At 43.8% G+C, this 26244-nt stretch overlaps 1 protein-coding gene across 7 annotated transcripts in view; it reads right to left on the bottom strand.

Moving 5' to 3' along the window:
- Window positions 1-1203: 1203 nt before the first annotated feature.
- The window catches only part of ITPRID2 (ITPR interacting domain containing 2), a 79888-nt gene continuing 54847 nt past the window's right edge, over window positions 1204-26244 (bottom strand). For all 7 annotated transcript variants that reach the window (XM_083626571.1, XM_083626574.1, XM_083626573.1 and 4 more), the window contains 10 exons: window positions 24869-24941; window positions 18781-18872; window positions 15302-16495; window positions 11993-12070; window positions 10736-10863; window positions 8640-8790; window positions 6830-6895; window positions 6079-6492; window positions 3074-3197; window positions 1204-2415 (listed from right to left, as the gene is read on the bottom strand). In XM_083626571.1, coding sequence (XP_083482697.1) covers window positions 3087-3197; window positions 6079-6492; window positions 6830-6895; window positions 8640-8790; window positions 10736-10863; window positions 11993-12070; window positions 15302-16495; window positions 18781-18872; window positions 24869-24941 — 2307 coding nt within the window. In that variant the 3' untranslated portion in view covers window positions 1204-2415; window positions 3074-3086. The remainder of the gene's footprint in view (window positions 2416-3073; window positions 3198-6078; window positions 6493-6829; window positions 6896-8639; window positions 8791-10735; window positions 10864-11992; window positions 12071-15301; window positions 16496-18780; window positions 18873-24868; window positions 24942-26244) is intronic.

Genomic DNA, 26244 nt, shown 5'->3' with positions numbered 1-26244 from the left:
GATGGGAAGGTAAATGGTGTTTCTGTGTGCTCTGGCTTCCATGACGGTCTTCTGTTGCGCCAGAAGTGGTTTAGTCATGCTGGCCACAAGACCCGGAAAGCTGTCTGTGGACAAACGCCAGATCCTTCAGCCTGAAAAGCAAGATGAACACTGCAACCCCATAGTTGCCTTTGACTAGACGTAACCAGTCCAAGGGTCCTTTACCTTTACCTTTTATGCAGCTTTTAAAATGGTAGCAAGAAACCAGGAAGAGTCTGTTCCATTGACACTGAACATTAATCCATAGGTAAATAAGAACAGAAGAATAGCTTTGCTGGATCAGATCAAAGGTCCATCTAACCCAGAAGTGTTCTCACACTAGCTAACTAGATACCTACAGGAAGCTCTTAAGCAAGACATAAGCCCAATCGCTCCCTTCAGCAGTAAATTCCTTGAATCCAGCCTTTTCTTTAGGTCAGGTATGGGGAACATTTGGCCCCACAGATGATTACTGAACTAAAACTCCCATAATCTCTGGTCTGAAAGAGTGTCTCCACCCCCATTGTTCAGCCCAGACACTGAGATCCAGGTCTGAGGGCCTTCTGGTGGTTCCCTCATTGTGAGAGGTGAGCTTACAGGGAACCAGGCAAAGGGCCTTTTTGGTAGTGGCGCCCACCCTGTGGAACACCCTCCCAGCAGATGTCAAACAGCTATGTGATTTTTAAAAGATATGTGAAGGCAGTCCTGTTCAGGGAAGTTTTTCGTGTGTGATATTGTGCCCCCCCCCATTTTTTGTTGGGAGCCATCCAGAGTGGCTGAGGCAACCAGGCTAGATGGGCAGCGTTATAGCAAAAAGTCACTTTTTTTGCGGGGGTAACAGATTTGTTGCGCAAGAGCTCCAGATCAACTTCAGTTGCACAACCTGAATGACTGGACATGGCTTGTGTGTCTCTTGTAATGTAAAGGAACATTCATACATCACACACACACACACACACACACACACACACACACACACACACACCTATCACCTGAGGTGGTTCAGTCCATTATACCAGCTCAGGGTTCTAATATCTCATTTTGCTGCATGTAGAAACCAGGATTAATATGCAAGCTGAATTCTTCTCTCAAATGCCTATGTAAGGATCTATTCATATAACTCTCCCAGCCCAGCCAGAAGACTCCAGTGTCTGAAAACCAATGAAAATAACGAGTTCGAAACACTTGTAGGCAAAATAAATATTTTATTGGCATAACAGCCCCTTTTAATATGAAAGCCCTTATGTCCATTCCAAATGCACTTTGACAGACTTTTCTCATAAAAGATAGTTATAGTTTTACTAGTTTTGATTATGCATTCAACACAATCTTGATTTTATTAGTTGAAAACACATTTAAAAAACAAAACCACAGAAACATAAGGAATCCCAGTGGCAATAATCCAGACATTATTAAACCTTGAGTTTCTAGCATCCCATTGACAAAAAAAAACATGTAAAAGAAACCAAAAACCCTGCCAACACACAATTTCATCTGTTCTGATACATGCCATTTTCCCTGGGCCATAGTAAAACTTCAGAAAAAGGGGAACAATTTCTTCTGATTCCCCCACAACAACAGCATTATCCACTTAGAAAAACCCTCTAGTGTTTTATAGACTTGTTTTATTAAAAGGAGAAAAAGGCTGCCTCCTGATACCGTTGAGAAGTCATTAATATATATTACGGATTTTTAAAACAATACAAAGCACACCCCCAAGGAGAAAGATTAAAGAAGCAGAATTTTTAATTTATTTTTAAAAGGTGTCTACTGCTCAAAGGTAAGGCTCTCGGTGAAAGCGTTCTTAGTAGTTTTACCTAAGTTCATTTAGCTCTCTAAACTCTTTGCAAACAACAGCTTCTCCCAAGAGTTACAGCATTTTAAAACAACAACAACACAACAGGTTACTCTCCTCTTTTGAAGTGGCACTTGGTAACAGCAGTGAAAATAGTTACGATAGTTGTTTCAAGCTCTCAGAGTGAATCAGTTATTGCACAGTTAAATACCTCACAGAGGTCAGTGGGTTTTTGCATATATATAAAATAACAATGACAATCCTAGGCTATTTATAACTGGGGTAGATCAAGGAAGTCTTCAAGTTTTACGAGGAACACCTCTACACAGAAATAATTATAATAATAATAATAGCAAGACACTATGCACAAATGAACCGTAGGAATGTACAAATAAATATTAAGGCTTGGAAGATGGTTCATGGGCAGTAGTAAGATGTAGTGTCCCAATCGGAGCAGAGGGAGCTGAAGTGGAACATTAAGCAGCACAAAACTACGGACTGTATACAGTAGCCTTCACTTCTGTCCTCCTGAGTGCAGGCAGACACGCCCATCTGGCCTTCCAAAAGGAGAATTCCACAGTGTCCCTGGACCACATGCCAACCTGTTGTTGGGAGAGAGAGAGTTATTGCATGATTGTCATTTCAAATCAAAAACAAATATATTTATTCAGTGAAAGGAGCGACATGTATCTCAACACCCGGGACTCACAACTTGCAGACTCAACACATAGAATAAGGGAAGAGGAAGAACATACGTTTAAAGAAGATTGGAAAATATCTATTGAATATATGGGAAATAATTGTGTACAGCTGAAAACACTGGCAGCATTAAGATAAATTCAACAGTGTAAATAAGTTTTGATGGGTGCAATAATGGGATACTGAATGGTATAGTTTTTGTAAAATATGTAGGGATTTATGATACATAAAATGAACTATGGAAAGAGAAGAAGGGAAGTCACTGATATTTTAAGGACGTAAAATGAGTATTTGAAATTGTAAAACAGAAAATTTAAGAAAAATTATATATATTATATATAACACACGCACCTCAACACCCCAGGGCTAATGGTTTGGAATCCACCCACTGGTGGCCAAGCACTGTTGCTAGAGTCAACTTTGAGAAAGTGGACGCAGTGGTGCAATTCTGTAATACTCAGCCCCTAATCTTAATGGCATTCTTTTCTGATGTAATTTGGATGGTCTTTCCCCACCCTCCTGCTAGCACTTACTGGCATGCAGCAACACTGAAATATTTACCTGTAGTACCGATTCACGGTTGCGTTTCTTGCTTAGCGTTAGCAGATCTGCTAGGGGAAGAGACAGCTGCTAACAGTCCACTTACAATTTCCCGCCTGATTTCACCGACGATAGATTCTTTGATCTGAAAAGAAGACATTTCAGGTTTGCCTACATTTACCATACTTCCACTATATTTGTAGCTCATGAAGCCTAAGCACAACTGCATAGGTTGGGCCAATCCCATTCATTCTTTCCTTGTGGAATTGGGGAAATGTGGCAGTAGGCAGTTTTCCAGGGTTATATTGCCAACAAAGGTTCGTATAGTTAAAGCTATGGTTTTCCCAGTAGTGATATATGGAAGTGAGAGTTGGACCATAAAGAAGGCTGATTGCCAAAGAATTGATGCTTTTGAATTACGGTGCTGGAGGAGACTCTTGAGAGTCCCATGGACTGCAAGAAGATCAAACCTCTCCATTCTTAAGGAAATCAGCCCTGAGTGCTCACTGGAAGGACAGATCCTGAAGCTGAGGCTCCAATACTTTGGCCACCTCATGAGAAGAGAAGACTCCCTGGAAAAGTCCCTGATGTGGGAAAGAGAAGGGGACGACAGGGAGAAGGGGACGACAGAGGACGAGATGGTTGGACAGTGTTCTCGAAGCTACCAGCATGAGTTTGACTAAACTGCGGGAGGCAGTGGAAGACAGATGTGCCTGGCATGCTATGGTCCATGGGGTCAAGAAGAGTCGGAAACGACTAAACGACTAAACAACAACAACAAATCCGCAACACCATACATTTGAAGGCTTTCCCCCAACTTATCCTGGGAACTGTAGTTTAAGGATGCTGGGAACTGTAGCTCTGTGAGGGGGTAAACTACAGTTTCCAGGTTTATTAGTGGGGAAGCCACGTGCTTTATTAAATGTATGGAGTGGATGTGTCCTAAGTTCTGTACTGTGCTTTTAATACTACAAGAATATTGTTGGAGGTCAACACTGAAGGAGGGGGGGGGTCAATACTGAGAAACAGACCCACGAGTATATGGTGCAGAATAACCTAGAAGCCAAAGATGAGGAATAAATTGGCAGATACCTAAGCCAGGATGACCATTGTTGTCCAAAAGCTCAGCCCTAACAGAAAGCCTTTTATCGTTCTTCCTGTCTATGAGGACCCAATGGGCAGCAGGGGGCAGGAGGGGTGTGGTTGGAGAATGAGCCAGTTTAGTGCTTATTTAATGCCCAGGAAATTGCTCCCAACTGCAGCCCTGGTGGTTGACCACAAGGAGCAGCGCTGTGCAGAGAACCAGGGGTTCTGCATTCCAGTGCTGGTGGGATTGCCACTTAAGGGACGACTGCTATTCACCCAAGAATACAAAGCCTATAAATAAATTGGTTGCATTCCGAAATGAAGTGACAAAGGCTTCCCAAATTAGCGGAGCTAATGGATGAGCAAGGCAGAGAAAGGATCCATCTGTGTGGAAAGGAACAGGCAACTTGTGTTCTATTCCTGGCTTTGCTACAGCCATGCTTCCTGTGTGACCTTGGGCAGGATGCTGTCTCTGCGTCCAAGCTTCCTCGCTGCAGTAAGGGATGTTTGCAAAGAATCCAACTTTGCATATAGAAAGTGGCACACAAGAAAGAATACCAACGGACCTGCAATCAGTCTGATTTTAAAAAATGTTTTACACGTAAGTGTAAGACCTGCCACTCTTTCTAGAGAAGCTTCTTCAAAATAGAGGGTGATGTCCAATGATTTCAATGGGTCTATGCTGAGAATGATTAATGTTGGCTATCACCCAAACGTGCCTTGAAATGCTCACATTACTTGCCCCTCACCAAGGCACTCGTGTGAATTTGCAAAAGTGCACCGGTGTCTTGAAAAGCTAAAATGGAAAGTATCAAGAAGCAGACGATTCAAATCAAGTATTCCTGTAACAATTTGATTCAAGATACTATTCCCCAATAACCAGATTTCTTTTAAGTAGAGAACACTAGCTCCATTCTTATTTTATTTTATATTTTGCATTTATATTCCCTAAATAAGAAAGCAATCTGCATTTTCTTCGAAGCAAAAGAGAACAAAGTTAAGTATCTTGGCATTTTTGTCGTTTTCTTCTGTGGGAGTATAGAGAAAAGGATAGCGGGTTCCTTTTCATTCCAGTAAAAAGATACAGGTCAAAAGCTCACACACATTACAGTCTATTCTGGCATGCTCTGGAACACTGAATACTGTTTATGCTGTTTTCTCCAACAAGCCAAGATAATTCATGTATACAGAGGGAGAGGAATTGTTCAGAATGCCATGAGTTTAACATTTGTGAAGAAATATCAAGAATGCATATTAATGAATTTCCCTGCAATGGATTCATTCTGCTTTGGGAAGCAAACAATGCAAGGCAGATACTTTTGGTATTTATGAGATGCAAAGGGATATACTAAACAAAGCGGGTGCCAGCATTAAACAAACCCACTCTGTAACATACACACAATGTGTGATTTGGCAAACTTCTGTGTTTAAGGGACTAGCGACACAATGGGACTTACATCTGAGCAAACATGAGAAGAACTGAATAACCTTTATGGCATTAGTCCTTAGACCATAACAGCACCAGACTTTCTCCAAAGCCCAGCATTGAATACGAGACTCTCAGGGAAAGATCACATCCTCTGTATGCAGGAGGTCTCAGTTCAACCCCTGACATCTCTTGATAGTGTTGGGAAAGATCTGAACTAAGGCTGGGCCAAAGAAGAAAGAAAGCTTTCCAACTGCTGCAAACAGCAACCTGATGGCTTCCCTCAAAGAATCTTGGAAACTATAGTTGGTTAAGGTTGCCAAGAGTTGTTAGGAAATCCCTATTACCCTCACGGAGTTACATTTCCCCATTTCCTGGGAAGAGGGATTGATCATTAAACTACCCTGGGGATTGGAGTTCGGTGAGGTCAATTGAATCTTCTTAGCCACATTAAGAAGAAAACATTGAGATCAAACGCTCCTGTCAAAAAAATGCTAGCCAGCCTGCTGCTCACCTCTCGTATGACTTGCTGCAGTTCATCATTCTCCACACTTCTGTGAATTTCTTCAACCGCAGGCACAAGAGGGATCTTTTCAAGTTTCTGCTCCACTTCCGATCTGGACGTTGTGTGTCCCTCAGAGCTTTCAGGAGGCTGCCCTGTTCCTGCTCTTGCCGGTGGAGAGGGCATCAAGGCCACACACGCTCGGTAGATTTTTTTGCTTTGGGGCTTGGCCTTCCCCATCATCTCAGATGAGTGTGCACTGTCTTTTCTGCTGGCTTGGCTGGAACAGACTGAAGAGGAGTCAGAATGTCCGTGATCAAAGGCACATTCTGAGCCGTCAGCCGGCGGAATCTCCATTCCAAGTTCTCCCAGACCCAACCTCAGCTCAGACTTCAGAAATGACTGCTCTCGAATGAGTTCAGAGACCTACGGAATTACGGGAGGTGGGGGAGGAAGACAAGACAACTGCTTTACTCACTGTCTTGTGAGACAGGCAAAACCACAAATGTATGCTGGAACAGGAGCACAAAAATTTCGCCTCATCCTTGGGCTACAAACCATGCCTTCAACCCTACTGGAACGCACTACGTCTCAGAATAGCCAAAGGCCTAGCATGAATTTGACAGCATCCCCAATATCTCATATGTTCTGTACATACATTTATTCCAATCCATTCCATTCATGTATCACTGCCAATGAAACATCTCAATGTGACTGGAAAATACCACTGCCTTCACTTCCAGCCTTTGTCTTGGTTACTTACCGGCTCCATCACGTTCAGTGAAGAAGGGCACGACAAGTTATCAGTGCTTCTGCTCCCATACATGCCCTGGAAGAAAAAGAAAACACAGAAATTAGGGGTTGTTAACATTTTCGGGAGCTCTCAAAACTGCTTCGTGGCCTGTGCCACACCACCAACTTTCTGAGAAAACAAGGACCCAGAGAGCCTTTTATGCTACCTCTGCATTTATGATTCCAGGACATAGTAAGGAAGAAAAATATTTAAAGAGCCGTAAGAGTTTAAAGTTGATGGACCCTGTTAGTCAGGACTCAGAGACAACCAAACGAAATCAGTGGACTTAAGTAGCTTAAGTTCATCAATTTCAGTGGATCTATTTGGCACAACTTACTTGGTTCTTATTCTTAGTCCCCCCCCCCCCAAAAAAAAACACCATGTTTCCTTTCCCTCCTCAGACCCATCCCTGGGTCTTCTCAGCCTTTGGAATCTCCAAGGAAAAGCAACCTGAATCTGCAGAGGTCACCATTTGGTTATCAGGTAACCTGTAGTCAACTGAGCTATTCTGTCTAGAACTTCCCCCCTCAGATGGGGGGAAAGGGACAGAGTTTGGATATGCTACATGCTCTTTAGTTTAGTTTCTTCTGACCCCTCATTCAAACGTAATAGCTCCGTTCATATGATTAAATTCTTGACACACATGCAGCCCCTTTGTTTCCCCTTCACATGAGTGGACACAAGAAACCATTGTTTGTCGTTTGGGGTGGCTTCCATATCCAGGCTTCTTTGGAAGCCAGGAACCCCAGTTCTCCACTCACATGTAAGAGAAAGCTGCAGTCAGCTGTAGCTTCCTGGTTTGTTTCCTTGCTGAGACAAAGGGAGGAGTGAAGGAGATGTAACAGCTCAGAAATATCCTAGCTTATTAAGCCAGGATTGGGCCACTGTCAATATAAGCCTCTATCATTTTCTATCTCAGGTTTGTTCATATGAAGAATGCCAGAGAGATCAAGGGGCTGGAAGGTTGATCTGGATCATTAGGGGATTACTGAACTGGATCATTAGTGACATCTGGGCTACACCACCCTAAAATACATGGGGAAATGCTTCCAGAGCAAGTTGTGAGCCTAGGGGAGAACACAGGCCATGTTTTATGCCTGTTGGTATTGACAGAGCAACGCAACCCCCAACTTCTTCTTGGCCTACAAATCCAAGCCCAGTTGCCTGTCTCTTAGTTTTTTAACAATAAAGGAGTACAGTGGTACCTCGGGTTAAGTACTTAATTCGTTCCGGAGGTCCATTCTTAACCTGAAACTGTTCTTAACCTGAAGCACCACTTTAGCTAATGGGGCCTCCTGCTGCCGCCATGCCGCCAGAGCACGATTTCTGTTCTCATCCTGAAGCAAAGTTCTTAACCTGAAGCACTATTTCTGGGTTAACAGAGTCTGTAACCTGAAGCGTATGTAACCTGAAGCGTATGTAACCCGAGGTACCACTGTACAAATACCCACAGGACAGACTCAACCATTCTGCTGAATGTGCATGTCCTCACCATTCTGAGGCTGTGGGCTACAGGCCATCAATCTGGGCTTCCCTCTTCCCACTGACTTGAAAATTTGCTTAGCGTGTCTGATATTGTATTCCATTAGCCTCTGGAACATGGATCCACATGAAAAAACACTCTGCCCCAAAACAAAAATGCTTAATGTGGCTGTTCTAATGCTTGGTGGCATAACAAAGTTCCGGGTGTTGGGGGAATAACTCACCCCATAGAAGCACCCAGTGCTTCTACATCCCTTGCAGAGATATATCTGCACAGACGGACTGTGACAAGACATACCATGGGTGTTTGTTGCCTGTAAGGTGAAGACACGTGAATATTCCTAAGCTGCTCTTCGAGAGTAAGAAGGCGCTCCTCTAACTGCATTTCTAATTCCTGAAGCTCCATGCGAACAGATTTCCTCAGGGTCTGGAGCTGATCAGCTTCGTATCTAAATCAGAAGCAAACAAAATGGAAAGGGGAATATACAGAGCACAAATAGGCATATCACCCAAAGCAGTGGAGGGAATGATAACATATCAGTCCAGTGTTATGCAGATATATGCACTTTGACATGAAAATATATAGCAACCAAGAAAAGGGAACAGAGGAAAGAGGGAAAGAAGGAATGTGTGCATTCCACAGGAGTGCATGGGGCTTTACTTTTGGTTTTGCAAACTAATGAGGAAAATCCAGTGGAGATGAAATTAGTAAAAAAACAACAACTAATCCCTTAGGGCGGGGAACAAGACTTCCAGAGCTTAACTAGTATGTATTTAGCAAATCTGTAAATTAAATGCTATATATAGGTTTGGATGTGGTCCAGGTATTTATTGGGAGCAGCGTATTATATAAGCAAGGGAGAGAGCTGGTCATGCAGATGCCGTAATACATGGATGGGAGAGTGAAGCAACCCTTTTCTTTCCTTACAGAATCGACAGTGAAAACGAAACGGGATTTCAGTGGAACTAGGCTGGCTTGAAGGGCTACTATGCACGTAGCAGACATCAGACAAGAAACTCATGAGCAGAGCCTTAGGCTAGGCCTGGGAAGACACACACTCAAATCTTCACTCACTCATGACTGACCTTGAGCTCAGTCACCATTTCTCAAGCAAACCTTTACCACAAGCATATTGAAAGACTAAGATGGGGTGGGGAGAAGAAACTCAGGGCACATTTATCTCTTTAGGAGGATGGCAGATGTGTGTGTAATAAAATGAGTATCTTCAGAAACAAATAGTTCTACGGAACCTCACCACAAGGTGGCTATAAGGGTGACTGGTAGAATCCGGAGGGAAATTCTGAGACCACCCCAGTGTGGTGAAGTGGTCTGAGTGTTGGACTAAGGTAAAAATAAAATAAAAGGGAAAGGACCCCCGGATGGGTAAGTCCAGTCAAAGGTGGCTATGGGGTGCAGCACTCATCTCACTTTCAGGCCAAGGGATCCAGCGTTTGTCCGCACACAGCTTTCTGGGTCATGTGGCCAGCATGACTAAACCGCTTCTGGTGCAACAGAACACCGTGACGGAATCCAGAGTGCATGGAAACACCATTTACCTTCCCGCCACAGCAGTACCTATTTATCTACTTGTACTGGATTGCTTTCAAACTGCTAGGTTGGCAAAAGCTGGGAAAGAGCAACGGGAGCTCATCCTGTCACAGGGATTCAAATCACCAACCTTCCAATCACCAAGCCCAAGAGGCTCAGAGGTTTAGACCACAGCAGCACCCGCACCCCATAGTGTTGGACTAGGAGCTGAGAAACCAAGGTCTAAATCCCGACTCAGTCATTAAGTTCACTGGGTGATCTTGGGCCAGCCACAGTCTTGAAGTCTTAAGCTATTGCTTCACAGCGAGGACAAAAATGGAAGGGTTGAGAAGCGTGCCACCTTAAACTCCTTGAGGAATAAATAAAATGAAAAGCCATCCCTTTCAAAACATCTAAACATCCTATGGAATAGGACCCTTGAAATTAATGCCCAAACAAAACGAAACCCCAACGTCAAAAAGGATCTTACCAAGAGGGCAGAGATCAGAGCAAAAGGGACGAACAGTTGGTCTTGACAGAAGCACTCTGAAGAGAGTGGAGAAGAGATGGCAGAACAGAAAGACCGGCATGGAGAAAGTTGCAGCAATCTAACTGTGAGTGATGATCAGAAGCAAAGTGGCAGAGTCAGAATGCAAAAGGCCAGTTCTAAATGCGCAGAAGAGGAAGGAGAAGGAGCGTGCTTTAGGATTAACTGAAGGCTGCGCACCTAGAAGAAAAACAGTGCTTTTGAGAAAGAAAGAGAACAGATGCGAAAGGTTTTAGTAGAAATAGAAAAGGAACCTGCATGTGAGCACAGATATAGTAAACAAGTTGCTTGGGTGAGAACACCCCCCTACCCCACTCACCTCTCTTCCTCTGTCATGTGCTGATAAACAGTGGTTTGCTGACGCAACATGGACAATTCCAAATCCATCATTTGCGTTCTAAACAGGTTTAGGTTCCTTCTCACGGCTTGAAGATCTTGGAATGTATTCTAGACAGATACAGAGAAGTATTTATGTTCAGAACTCTGTGTAAATACATAACAAGAGCTCTGCCAAATCAGACTAAAGGCCCCTCCAGGACAGCACCCTGTCTTCACAGTAGCCAAGCAGATGGCGACGATAGTGATGTTTCACTTGTATATTGCTTATGTCAAAATGCCTTCTATGCAGTTTACAGCTACAGTTCCCCAACTATAAAAACCAATGCATAACTAAAAGAGACAAAAACCATTCCGCCGGGGCACTAAAACAACCTCAAAAATTAAAATCTGGAATAAAACAAAAGAGAAGTCCACAAACAGGACAAGAGCTCTCTTCTCACTTGCAATTCCCAGAAACTGGTATTCAGAGGCATACCGCCCTCTTGACACTGGAGGGAATAAAGAGCCACTATGACGCAGGTGGCGCTATGGGTTAAACCAGAGCCTAGGACTTGCTGATCAGAAGGTCGGCGGTTCAAATCCCCGCGACGGGGTGAGTTCCCGTTGCTCGGCCCCAACCTAGCAGTTCGAAAGCACGTCAAAGTGCAAGTAGATAAATAGGTACCGCTCTGGCGAGAAGGTAAACGGCATTTCCGTGCACTGCTCTGGTTTGCCAGAAGCGGCTTAGTCATGCTGGCCACATGACCCGGAAGCTGTACACCGGCTCCCTCAGCCAATAAAGTGAGATGAGCGCCGCAACCCCAGAGTCGGCCACGACTGGACCTAATGGTCAGGGGTCCCTTTACCTTTACCTTATGGCTGGTAGCTATAGCCTTGTCTTCCATGAATTCCATGAGCCCAATCTGCCAATGGATTGTCTTCATAGAGACAATTTGGGCTCTGGACTGGGGCTCAGCAACTTAGAGCCTATTGGTGGAGTCAGCCATCTCAGCACCACACCTACGGCATCCCCATGACTTCCCTGTCCTTTGCCCTTGAAAACCACCCAGAGGGAGGGAGGGAGGGAGAGGGCTGGATACATGGAGTAGAGAACTGCAACATCTCTTTCTTCGTCCCTATCTTCTAAAGATGGGAGGGGAGAACCCAGATGAAAGGACATTCCCATTTTATACATATATATAAGCGCAATTTTATCTCAAACACAGAACATGGATGAAGGAAAAAAAATGCCATTTACTTCATAGAGAGGTAGAATAGAAGATCTCTGAGTACTGTAAGGGGCTGTAGTGAGGTCAGGACTTCTCATCATAGCATTCTAGAAAGGGAAGAGAAGAGATCAAAACAAACATACATTTTAACAGCTTGGTGCATACGACCAATAAGCAATAATATGTCAATACAACAGTCATGAACACAACAAACTTTTCATGCTATTGCACCAAAAAAGCCCAACAAATTTTGATTTTTACCTCTTGAAATATGGCAACCCTAACTCTGGGGGACTTCCACAAAAGCTCAGCAGCTTCGGCCAACTTCCCTGACCGCTGCTGATGTTTAAATATATGGTACTAAATATACCAGTAACTTTGAATATTTAAGAAAATATCAAAGATTTTCTGTTTTATGTTTAAAATAGTGATCTCTTAATTTTGAGGTTGTCTTATACATTGGGGCGTCTTATACAAGGAAAAATACGGTAGGTTGTTTGCATTTGCCCTGTTTTTCTTTAACAACTTCGTGAGTAAATGGGCTGGCACTTCAAGCAAGGCCAAACCTTGGCTTTCATCCTCAACTCTGGGCCCAGCCCCCTCACACCTAAACAGCAGCCACCTGTGTTACAGCCAATGTTTCTGGCAGTGATACCCCTGCCACCCCTCCAAATCACAGATATGGAAACACTGAAGCTCCAAATATCTAAAATCTGAGACTGGTCAGATTTGTTGCACCTCTTCAATTCTGCTGGGTGTGTGTATTCAAACCAGCAAGGCCCCAGAAGCCTTGCAAGGTGGTATAGTCCTACGGATGGTGGTATCATGTGTGCCATCTGAATTAGCTCTGTGCACCTGTGTGAAGAGCAAATTCCAACTAAGAAGAGGAATGGATTTAGATTCAAAAATCCAATTTGGCAGTGAAATTTCTGGGTAAGAAGCCAATTGGTGCAAGGCAAAACTTCCCACCTGCGATTTTTGTCCTTCCCCCAAAGGACTAAGAGCAGCCCATAGGCAACTGTCTACTCTGCGAAATAGACTGAGACCAAATGCCTTCTTCAAGGCCACAGTGAACTTCACAATTAAGCAGGGATTTGAAGCACAGGTCAATGAAGTCTAAGTCCAACACTGTAACCCCTGCGCAAACTGGCTCATAATATTCTGGTTAAGATACAAGTACCAAATCAAAACTGTGCTATGATGATAATGATACGTGCTGCATGACAGACAAAGGAGCTTTTCCTCAGACTTAAAAGTATCTAAGACGTTAGTGTGCAAGTAGCAAGGCTTCAGATAGCATTATCTACACAAACCCAAATATGTCAAAACAGAAACACACAGAGGCAATACCGCCAAACTCCTAAAGGATGGGGAAATGTAGCAAGTCCAGTGTAGGTCTAGGAATTTTATTAACTATGGACACCATGGAAAAGAATGCATTTTACAAAATGGAATGAGTAAAGCTGTGTCAGATCCCTGGGAAACTCCTGACTGGAAAAGCAACTATGTTCATTCCAAACTTTCATATGATAAAATGAGGCTTCCGATTGTGAAAGCCTATTCAAAAAAAGGTGAACTTTCCCCAGCTCCAGAACGGAGTTTATTGCATCTGGCAAGCATTTTAGAACATGACAGGGCTGTTAAGTACCAAGTGGGGGGAAATCTTGGGATTCGTTCTAGGAGGAGGTTGCGAAAAGGAAGTTACTTAATCAAAATTTATTGCAGAGCATTAAAATAGTCTGAGCTTTCGAATTAGCAGTTTTGCACATGAAACACATGGCTGCAAAACTTAAGCCGCCTAGCCTATGTCTCTCAGGCTTCATGAAGACTCTGCAGAAATATGTGTGGCATTCAAATATTGTTGTTTTATTCTAATTTGTGTGTGTGAACGGAACTTGGCTCTTATGCATTTCACACTTGCCTAAACCAGGCTGGCCCTCAATATAGTAATGACATCTGGGGAATGGGAGATGGCTCAGATTCACAATCCTGCTCAAGGACTCTCTAGATGAGAGGAGGAGAACTTGTGACCCTCCAGACATCCCTTTGTTATAACTCCCATAAGCCCTAGTGAGCATGGCCAATTATCAGGGACAATGGGAGTTGTGATGCAACATTTCCACACAGCTGTACACGGCATGCATTAGACAATTAGTGGAGAGCAAACTTGCCCTTCTGCAAAGTTTACCTCCCATTACTTATCTTGTACTTGAAGGGACTCTGTCAAGCTCCTGACCTGAGCAATGCCAACATTCCCCAGGGCACAGAATACCAATGGCCTACACTTCATCAGATGCACTGGAGTATAGAACTAACAGAACAGAACTATCTTCTCAAGCCTCAATTTAATAATAATAATAAAAGCAAGGCCTTTAAAACATTTGCATATAAAAGATGCCGAGTAGGAAGAAATCTACCGTATTTTTTGCCCTATAGGATGCACTTTTCCCCCTCCAAAAATGAAGGGGAAATGTGTGTGCGTCCTATGGGGCGAATGCAGGCTTTCGCTGAAACCTGGAGAGTGAGAGGGGTCGGTGCACACCGAACCCTCTCGCTCTCCAGGCTTCAGGAAGCTATCTGCAAGCCCTGCAAGCCCGGCGGGAGTTGCCGCCGGGCTCTCCAGGCTTGCAGGCAGCAGCCTGCAGCCCGAAGCACGGGGCGCCCTCCGGAGGGCGCCCCGTGCTTCGCGCAGGTGTCCGCAAGCCTTGCGAGCCCGCCTATTCTGGGGGCTGGGGTCAGGGGAAGCTCGGGCTTCCCCCGCTCCAGCCCCGTGGCTGGGGGGGGGGAAATAATTTTTTTTATTCATTTCCCCCCCCAAAAAACGAGGTGCGTCCTATGGGCCAGTGCGCCCTATAGGGCGAAAAATACGGTAATTCATGCTTCAAAGAACTGAGTTTTTGTACGTCAGCTTTGCCATGATTGTATGAAAGGCAACGTGACTCAGTTGATAAGAGCATTAAACTTAGATCTGGGGAGTCAAATCCCAACTTAGTCATGGACTCAATGGAATGTTTGGGCAGCGGCATCCAATGTGGTGCCTTCTAGCTGTGGTGGACTACAACTTCTATCAGCACAGCCAGTGGTCATGGATGATGGAAATTGCAATCCGTAACACCTAGAGGGCGTTATGCTGGCAAAACCAGTCTTTGACAAGCCTTCCCCTTTGCCAGCAAAATCAATTACATGTGGAAACCCTAAGTGCCACGGGGAACACCAAATTTAAACAAACCACCGCACAACGGTTGCGCATGCCGTCTTTCTTTTTAGCAACCAAAATATGCGCCCTCCAAACAGACACATGGGGGGTGTATACAGACTGCAGCCATGAGCTAGTTTACCTGTGAAAGGTTTTGCAAAGAGTTCCTGATGTCGTGCAAGACTCTCCTCAGCTGCATTTCGACCGTGGAGGGCGAATGCATGGCCTGAGCTTGGCGCCGGTGCCCAGCGTGCCTCAGCGAGTAAGGGCAGCTGAACGGGGAAGGCAAACCACTGCAAGACGACCCAGGGGTGCTTGGGATGCTGTGCGTACTGAATGTTCTCATATGCGCGCATAAGGGCCTGTCTGGATAGTCAAACTGAAGGGAATGTAGCGAGCACGACGACTGAGACATATGAGCCGGGAGGTGCAAAGGGCAGCTCTGTATTCTGCTCCGACACGGTTCATCCGCCGCCTTGTTCAATGCAGGCTGGGAACCTTCTTTCCTAAGGGATGATGGTGCAATGAAAAGTGTGGATTTGCACCTGGGGGGACTGTGGTCTCTCTCCTCAGGGGGCTTCTCTTCTGTGTGCTCCTCCTTCCCCTCCTGTTCAGGAGTGTCATACTTGTAAGTAAAAGACGGGGGGCTACAAAATGTCTGTTTTCCTGGAGTGAGCTGGACATTCACGGAGGAGACGACTTTCACCGGGTTCAGTAGTGCAGATGGGAGAGACTGGGAGCGCCTCAATGGATAGTCCAACTCAGAGATCCGATGCCTTTGCTTGAAAAGAAAGTCTTTCGATTTGAGCAGCGAGCGACCGGCTCTGGAATCAGACGAGCCACTTATCCTCCTCTGGGCTCTTTGCAAAGCAATGCTAACCCGCTCAGTGGACGAAGGAGATGAACTGCTGCTTTCTATAGAAGACATCGATTTAAGAATGTGGTGCGTTTTATACTGAGGAAATTCGTACTCGCTGCTTTTATCTGCGTCGCTCTCTTCACTGCCTTCCTCTAGCACTTCAGACTCTCCCTCCTGTGCAAGAGCATCTTCATCTTTTCTAATATACCCTCCTTGGCCAAACTCTGTATCTCCTCTGGTCTCAGCCTGCCCAGTTTCGCCTTCTAGAACTTTCCGACCTTCTCTGGCGTCGCTCCCGGAAACCGCTTCCCTCTTCCGCTGCTCCACTTCTGTGCGGAGGAATTTCTCCTCATCAAGCTCATTAAAATAGGACTGCTCATCTATTGGCGTTTTGAGTTCTTCACTGTAAGATGTCACCGTTGTCTCGCTGTCGCAGCTGTCAGCGCTGCTTCCCATGGCCTGCAATGACTCGTGTCCCTGTCAGGAACACAATGAGAACGGGGTGGTGAAGAGACAACAAAAATACCAAAACATTTGTACCTTTATGCAAATAACTTTTAAAAAATGAAATAAAAAGCAAAACGAGTCCATAAGATAGCTGGATTGGAGAAAGAAGCATTCATGAGAAAATAAAGCAAGGCTGGTCAAATGTTTAATCCACTGAATTCTCTAATATACAACACAGTGAGGTCCAGTGTGGTATAGTGATCACAGTGTCAGATCAGGATAGATGAAGTAAAGGTAAAGGTAAAGGGACCCCTGACCATTAGGTCAAGTCGTGACCGACTCTGGGGTTGCAGCGCTCATCTCGCTTTATTGGCCGAGGGAGCCAGCGTACAGCTTCCGGGTCATGTGGCCAGCATGACTAAGCCGCTTCTGGCGAACCAGAGCAGCGCACGGAAACGCCATTTACCTTACCACTGGAGCAGTTCCTATTTATCTACTTGGACATTTGACATGCTTTCGAACGGCTAGGTTGGCAGGAGCAGGGACCGAGCAACGGGAGCTCACCCCGTCACGGGGATTCAAACTGCCGACCTTCTGATAGGCAAGTCCTAGGCTCTGTGGTTTAACCTACAGCGCCACTCACATCCCTTAGGATAGATGAAACCCAGGTTCAAATCTGCACCTAGCTATGAAGCTCCGTGCTGGGTGAGCTTGGGCCAGCCAGCTTAACCTACCTTGTTCAGACTGTACCAGGAATCTACCCAGCGCTCATGGAATAATGTGGCATGATCTCAAATGAAACTTTAACAGACGGCAATTTTATCAAGACAAGTTATTTGTTGTTTACTGCTGTGACAATTGTTTTCTCAAAATTTATCTTCTGTACCATGAAAATAAAGAAAAAATGTATTATTATTTTTTTAAAAATGGGGAGGGAAAGAGAATCACGTTTGCTGCCTTGAGCTCACTGGAGAAAAGGCAGAATATAAACATGGACAATATATTTTCTGCCACTTAAAAAAGAAGAAGAAAAATACCAAACATTATTCTACTCCTTAAAGAAAAATCTGTTTAACAGCAGAGGGCACTAATTTATAATATTTTGAGGTAAGTCGTCTTCGGCAATTCAGTCCGGATCCCTTTCCATTTCTTACAGAGAAGCTTGTTGCTCAAGCCAGCAGAAAGGGCTGGAAGTGCACAGGAAAAGACCGGACAGGCAGTCTTTTAAAAACTTCATGGCATAAGCTAAAGCTTGCTTTGCTCAAGCTAACATTACAAGTTTCCTGCCTTTCAATGCCTTCATTCACACAAGCAGAATGTTACTCATGACATTACAACATTTTACTGCTTGTGAACATAGTCATATGCCTACAAAATACCATATTTTTGCCCAGATCACCACCAACGACTGTGGGGAGGGGACTTGCACATCGATGTGATTTTATCCTGCAAGGCAGATGAGCCCTAATACTTATTTTATAAGCAGGTCAAAACCTAAAACATGGACTTTTAGTTTATCTTGGGGCTGATTCCATTTCTTGATGCATGCAACAGGGACCAAAATATACATTTGCAACAAGGACTGAAGTAAACATTTGCAGCGATTTTTAGAACGTTTTATGCTCACTAAAAGAAGTACACCTACATATAACCAGCGTAGCATCAGGATAAAAATAATTTTAAAAATGTAGTCAAAGAGAAACAAATAGATTTGTGTAGGGATTTACACAAAATTGTGTAAATGGTGAAATAGGGTTGACATGTGTCCTCTTTTTCAGGAGTAAAATTTATGTCCAGGTGGATTTTTTAAATTTGCCAAAATGTCTCTGGCTACTCTTTCTGGATGAGACATAGGCATAAATGGTGACTGAAGACTGGCTTTCCTCTTCTCTTCTCCTGCCCCCCCCCAATAATATATCACAGCTTCTATAGCCTACATATAGTAGGGGTATTGAAAATGAGAGTCATCATAGCATCTTCTTTTTTGCTCTTCAAAATACAGCAACCCTACAAGCAGCATTGCTATTTTCTAGAAGAAAAGGTGCCAGAACTCACCATGAACACCTCCTTTGTTCTCTTTAGAATGGCAATGGCGCCCACCTGAGAGGGGCCGGAACGGAGTTCAGCCGAGTTTTGGCTGAAGGAAAAGCCCTGATTTGTGGCAATAAAATGAGGAAAGCTTCATGGCTGTAACATTACTGTTACTCAGTCACCAAGAGTCAATAAAAAACTTTGAAATATGCCTAGGACTTTATATATCTCACCCCCCAAACATGTACGCACTGGGGTTTTTTGGTAAAAAATAAGGTTTGTACCTGCAACTGATTCAGCAAGAAGCAGTCTGTGGAAGAATCCTCGGCAAAACCACTGCTGTCAGAATGCTGACTTGCCGATCGTAAGAGCTGGTCTGCGAAAGCGAGAGAAACCAAGAGGTTCAAACAAACTTGTCTGCAGTAGATATTGTGAACCAACACAGACACAAATCTGCATTTAGCTATAAAGAGCAGAACTGCGATGTTTGGCCTGTTCCATCCCATAGGTTGTGCTTTGAAACCATTTCCCCAAATCACACTGCCAGAACGAGAACGCAAAAAATTTCTATCGGTAGTATGACCAGTGTTGTTGGACTACAATTCCCATCATCCCTAACTAGCAGGGCCAGTGGTCAGGGGTGGTGGGAGTTGTGGTCCAACAACATCCAAGTTTGAGAAACAATGGTATAGACAATAAGGAGCTAGGTGGACAGTCTGACTTGATATAGGCAAGCCTCCTATGTTCAGATGCTGGCAATGGTCACATATAACTGCGTCAATGGATGTTGCTGGATTTAGTAGGTGTCCTTGCAGGCAGGCTGTGTCCTGCACGGGGCAGACCTTTACACATTTCACAAAGTTCTGTTATAAATAAAATAAGCCACAAAGAGGCGTTTTACAACAGAGGTCTCAGGAGTCTATGGGGAATTAAAGTGCACAGCTAGAGTAAACATTTTGGCAGGATCCAACTGGAACTCCTCTTTTCCCCTCCCCACCTAAATCGCTTTAAGAAACTGTATAATTTATAAGGAATGGCTGAAAAATGGAGCAGTGAAGTTTCTTAAAAGGTTGATGAAAGGTTTTTAAAGCTTCCATGGAGCTGACAGCCAGTACATTTCTTACAAAGTTGCACATGAAAGAAATAATAACAATTAATCCATCAGGAGCTCTCAAGAGTCTTACAGAGCAGATTAAGTCAAGAAAGCCTTTTAACATTTGAAGCGGGTTCAACTTGCTGCTCATGAGTGTTAATAATTTGATGACTTCACACAAACGTCGTTCAGAGCAGCGGCTACTTTTAGGGGCAAGCTTTCCAACTGAATCGGCTCTCCTGTTAGAAGGTGTTTTAAATTGACAACGCCTGCAAGTGACTGGACTTGGGAACTCAACTCACAAAAGATATGCCTTATCACCAAGCTATGGCTCCTCCACAATAGACAAGGGTGACCAAAGTATTTGGTGGAGTTTATTTTTTATTTTTGAATGCTTATTTGCAGATACAGTGGTACCTCGGGTTAAGATCGTAATTCGTTCCAGAGGTCCGTACTGAACCTGAAACTGTTCTTAACCTGAAGCACCACTTTAGCTAATGGGGCCTCCTGCTGCTGCCGTGCCCCCGAAGCGCAATTTCTGTTCTCATCCTGAAGCAAAGTTCTTAACCTGAAGCACTATTTCTGGGTTAGCAGAGTCTGTAACCTGAAGCGTATGTAACCTGAGGTACCACTGTATAACAAAAAGAAAGGGAGAGGGGGACATTTAAAATATTTTTTTCCAGCAGCCGCAATTTAAACATATAGACTAATATAAGCAGTCCATATGTCTGAATAGGTATCTAAATGAGATTGATTATTAGAAGCCCTGTGCTCAAATATAGAAAGGGCAATGAAATCTTCAGACCATTGAGTAATAGTGTTGGCCTTGCAAAGTAGTAATTGCAAGTTTTTATTAGGCTGGCCTTTGTGAACCACCAAATAATTTTTTTTTAAGCATTAAGAACAGTAAAACTAATACCTGCATTATACCTGAAGGCCCAGTGCGAGCAATGTTCAGAAACAAATAGTCAAAACATTTTCAAAAGAGAGAAAAATGCTCTTATTGGCTGCTTTAAAGGGCACATGAACTCAAAAACACACTGAAACTCAATCCAACAAATTCACATCAGCAAATTCCCCTTTGTAATAATTCTTATCATACATTCCTATCCACTAAACAAACTGGCTTGAACCTGTTACGCCTTAGTCAATTTTGCATTCTGCAGACTCAGATCTAAATCTGAAACCAGAAAAATAGGAGCGAGTTAATGGCATAGCAGTGTCCTACTTGACCCTTAACTTGGTAAGCAGTGGTGGAGAAGGGTCTTCATTTGCAATTTGTTTCATCCCCTGAGGAAACCCTTGGCCTCCAAGTGTCGGTGGAATCCAGAGTCCATCATCCCTAACTGCTGGCTGAGGCTGATGGGAGCTGGAGGGCCACAGTTCCCTCATCTTTGTATGTAAGGCTTTTGGCAAGTTGGCTCTTCTCCACTGCTCAACTAAAGAGAGCTATATAACGTTGACAATCATATAGACACTGTCTTCCAAAACGCCTCAGGGAAGCAGAGGGGAACAGCTGGTGGGCTCAGGAGGAAAGAGTGGTGGGTTGCTACTGCTGCACCCCAGTATCTGCTGGTTAGCAGGGTCAACTCTGATGGCACCCTCTAGCTGAGAGGTTCTCAGACATCTAGGCCATGAAGAACTGCTGGCCCTGTGTATTGACCTGTTTGTGTACTGAAGTCTGCACATATATCTGTAACTGTTGTATTAACTACCTCCCAAAATGGGAAGCAACTGTGCTAAAAATAAAGCAACACCTCCTGCAAAACTGAAATAATGGTCAAGAACAACAACAGCAACAACAAATTGTGGCTATGAATTATTTCACATTTCCAGTGGACAAACACAAAACTTTGATCTTCTCAGCTGAAAAACGCTTCTAAATCCATCCTGGAAGCTGAATACTGGTATAGTAGAAACTCAATGTAGTGTATGGTTAGGACTTGGGAGACAAGGGTTCATATCCCCATCTAGTCATGAGCTCATTTGGTGACCATCAACCAGTCCCCATCTCCCAGCCAAACGTACCTCAGAGGGTTGTTGTGATAATGAGACGAGGAGGGGAGAACCACGTATACCATGACCTTGAGCAACTTAGTGGCAAGGCAGGATACAAATGTAGGAGTACTAGTAATATCAATAGGTAGGTAGCCGTGTTGGTCTGCCGTAGTTGAAACAAAATAAAATAACTAAAATAAAATAAATAAATTCCTTCCAGTAGCACCTTAGAAACCAACTAAGTTAGTTATTGGTATGAGCTATCGTGTCGAAAGCTCATACCAATAACTAACTTAGTTGATCTCTAAGGTGCTACTGGAAGGATTTAAAAAAATAAATTAATTAAATGTTATTTATTTTATTTTGTTAGTAATATCAACATAAACCTTTTAAATGGATAGATAAAATAGGTGATGCTGGGCAAATGTCTTATCACAGGACAGCTGGATTCAGTATAAGGCAAGTTCATATGATTGTATTTGACTTCTGAGCTTTCAAGACACTTGGGTGTTCAGCTTCTCTCTCAATCTGCCAGAGACTTGAGAGCTGGGGTTCCAGAAAGAACAAACTGTTACTTACGGGTTTGTTAAACCCACCCTCTTCTTCAATGTCGTGCTCACGGTTTCCCCCCACTCATTTTATCCCTACGACAACTCTGTGAGGTAGGTTAGACTGAAATGCAGCAACACTGGCCCATGGTCACCTAGTGAGCTTCATGCCCAAGAGGGGATTTAAACCTTGATCTCTGAAGCCTTACTCCAGTGATGGCCAAACTTGGCCTTCCAGCTGTTTTGGGACTACAATTCCCATCATCCCTGACCACTGGTCCTGTTAGCTAGGGATGATGGGAGTTGTAGTCCCAAAACAGCTGGAGGGCCAAGTTTGGCCATCACTACCTTACTCATACACTGGCACACTAGCCCCCCTAATACTCATGTTGCTCCAAGGTCAAGCCATTACAGAAGAAAGGAGTGAGGGGCAGGAAAGTGGTGCCTTCCCTGAAATAAGCTTCCCCCAATTAACTAGCATATGCTGGACATTTCAGCAGCACTTTCATTTTTATAGTGCAAAGCAAGGGTATCTTTTTGTTCCAGTCATAGGAAAGAAATCCAGAAAGCAAAGCATATCTCCATTCGGGTTACGTAATAACAAATGCCGTGCTGAACACACCAGATAAACTCATTTGGGTAAAATGCATTACCTAAAAAGTACATCATATCATATGTACAGGAAGATTGTTTTGCAATATTGTTTTTTCAGCCAGCAGAAGATTATGAAAAATGATTACATTAAGCTTTTTTCTTTTTAAGCACAATTCATAAAGAGGGCAGTGACATTTTTTTAAAAGCTTGCACTTGTGCATGGCACAGTAGTTGTAAAATGCAGCAGTGTTTAACATAAAAATCCTAAGAATGGGTTGCCCCCATGCTTGTAAAAAAAAAGACAAAGATTATAAAAACAATCAGATATTGTACGTTTTACTGCGTGCCTGCTAAACATGTTTTTCAGACCGCAGTAAGTTACAAAAAGCAACAGTGACCTTCTCCTTGGAGGCACAATGCCACCAAAAATGTATTACAAGTGCATAACATTCTGTGCTGAAGAGCATAACACTGGTATGGGTATCAAAGCAGCCGTTTAAGAGTCACAAGCTACAAATATGAAAGGTGCATCTGGACTCCTGTTTTGTTATTAATGGGCTTTGGAAACAGGCAGTGGAAAACAGGTTGATGGAAACGAGATAACATCTTGCAATGCAAGGCTAGGGCTTTCATGTGAGCCTGAACCAAGGTTGAAGGACTTAAGGACTCGGAGAATTAATAAACAAAACCTGGGTCTGATAATAAGCTGATTTATTACTAAACAGGAGCATAGGGCTCTCAACTCAAAGTGCACACACTCACACAAGCATGTATGTACCTAAATTCTATTGTCAGCTTCACATGCACATGGCATCAGTGTTTCCCCCCCCCCCCAAATTTGAGATCAGTAGCAAAATGTTTTCTGTATTGAAACTGGAAGCACAATTCACTCTATATGTCTATTTTATTTATATTGCATAGCAACTTCTAAAGTACATTCAAAAGTTACATGCATGCAATGAACAATGCATTTTCTTGATCAGCTCCCTGAATGGTGGGCAGATATCTTTGCTACACTGCACAATAACCCAGTTAATTTGGCCTCCCAGGATCCCACCCCTTTTCCTTGCTCAGACAAGGCTCAGGAATCAAATGGTGCTTTCCTGTGATGCATTCTGGGATTTCTTCATGTCCATCAGCTGTATAGTGCAGGCTGGGAATCCTACACTGCCCTTGCTTTCATCCTTTGGGCAATAGCCCATATATTGACAAAAATACGTAAAGGTAAAGGGACCCCTGACCATTAGGTCCAGTCGTGGCTGACTCTGGGGTTGTGGCGCTCATCTCGCTTTATTGGCCGAGGGAGCCAGCGTACAGCTTCCGGGTCATGTGGCCAGCATGACTAAGCCGCTTCTGGCGAACCAGAGCAGCACACGGAAACGCCGTTTATCTTCCCGCCTGAGCGGTACCTATTTATCTACTTGCACTGCATGCTTTCGAACTGCTAGGTTGGCAGGAGCAGGGACCGAGCAACGGGAGCTCACCCCGTCGTGGGGATTCAAACCACCGACCTTCTGATTGCCAAGTCCTAGGCTCTGTGGTTTAACCCACAGCGCCACCTGCATCCCTTATTGGCAGAGAAAGAGGGGAATAAATGCTGCACCGTGAAAACAGACTTACTAGGGAAGAATCCCCCTTGGACACAGTGGAACTTAAAATGTGCAGAGGACTGCAGTGGAAGACAATCTGTGTGGTCAAAAGTACGAGGCTTCTGTAGAGTCAGCAGTCTGAAGGGCAGTAAAATGCTGGATGTACCACACAATTCAGGTTGAAAGAGTTTGTAATTTTAAGGTTTAAAATTGTCATTTCAAATGACAGGGCTCCGTTATAAAAAAAACAAAGCAAAACACAACCTTTCCGTTTCTCCGACCCATCACCCGCAGCACAGAGAAGCAGAACCATTCATTGAGGTTAGAAACGTGACTCATCCTCTCTCATTTGAAGTGCCACTTCACAAGGGGAAGACTATGATTTGAAAGCTGGCAGAGAAGCAGACAAGGATCTTTTGGGTGGGCTGCAATTTAAGAAGCTCCCAAGTACTTGCATCAACATGTCAATGGGCACTGTCAGAAACAAATGGGGCTGTGCCAGAGCCGTTTCAGAGGGGGCCAAAAAGAAAGAGGAGGGAAACCTACTCACCTTTTTTAGTCTTGGCTAAAGCCAGCTGGCTCATGTTAAGAGCATGTGGAATCTCTCCTTCTGTACTTTGAATCTGCAGTAGGAATAAAATCAAAGCATTTTTTGAGTCATACCCAACAGACAGTTATGCCCACTGATCAACATAACTAGCTACTTAGCTGATTCACAATGCAACACAATCAAATTTGGCAATCCAAAGTAAACATTCATTGCTGTTTATCACTAGTATATCCCTTTCAGACTTCCTGCAGGAGAAAATAAGTACTTAAGCTGGAACATGCAGAACATGATATATGTGGAATAAAAAGACACCATATCAGTATCCCAGGGGCAATTAAGGTTTTGGGTTCTTTTTAAAAAAGAGAAATGTTGCATAGAAAACACAATCATCTCCAAAAGAGCTTTTTGTTTTTAGGCAAGAATGTTTAAAAACAAAACAAACAACAACAAAAGCAACAGGTAGCTGTGCTGGTTTATTGATGCAGTAACACAATATCATTATTTAGACCAAACAAAAATAATAAAGTTAATGACAGCTAGCTTGTGAATTTCACTAAAGTCTTCCCCAAACGCTGTGTTTAAAAGGGTGGAGGGAGACATTGTTCATAAAGGGTATTGTAGAGGCCCCAGCTGCAAATCTTCTGATCTTAAAACCACTAACATGTTGCAGAGGTTTCTACCATGCCTCTGAGTCTGCAAGCTACCTCCTTCTCTCTCTCTCCCCCAGTCCAAACCACATTAATACTGATCCTCAGAACAGTTCTGTGAAAGCTGAAAACTATCCCATTGCTTTAGGATTTTAGCAGATCCTAAATAATCTCCCCTTGATACAATTCCATATGTAGACTTTTTAATATTATTTGTACAGGTTCATAGATGAAGAATTGAGTATTCACACATAGCTCAGTGGGTTAGAGCAGGGGTCAGCAAACTTTTTCAGTCCACTGTCCCTTAGACCTTGGGGGGGTGGACTATATTTTGAAGAAGAAGAAAAAGAACGAATTCCTATGCCCCACAAATAACCCAGAGATGCATTTTAAATAAAAGGATATATTCGACTCATGTAAAAACACGCTGATTCCCGGACCGTCCGCAGGCCAGATTTAGAAGGCGATTGGGCCGGATCCTGTCCTCGGGCCTTAGTTTGTGTACCCATGGGTTGCAGCGGTTCTCAACCTGTGGGTCCCCAGATGTTGTTAGACAACAACTCCCATCATCCCTGACCACTGGTCATGTTGGCTAGGAATGATGGGAGTTGTAGTTCAACAACATCTGGGGACCCACAGGTTGAGAAAGGCTGGGCTAGAGCATAGTGCTGACAGTGCCAAGTCTGCAGGTTTGATCCCCATATGGGACAACTTCATTTTCCTGCACTG

This window comes from Podarcis filfolensis (assembly GCF_964270895.1).
Source record: "Podarcis filfolensis genome assembly, chromosome: 1".
Taxonomy (NCBI): Eukaryota; Metazoa; Chordata; class Lepidosauria; order Squamata; family Lacertidae; genus Podarcis; species Podarcis filfolensis.
The sequence above is the reverse complement of the archived record's forward strand: the minus strand, read 5'-3'. Positions and strand labels throughout refer to the sequence as shown.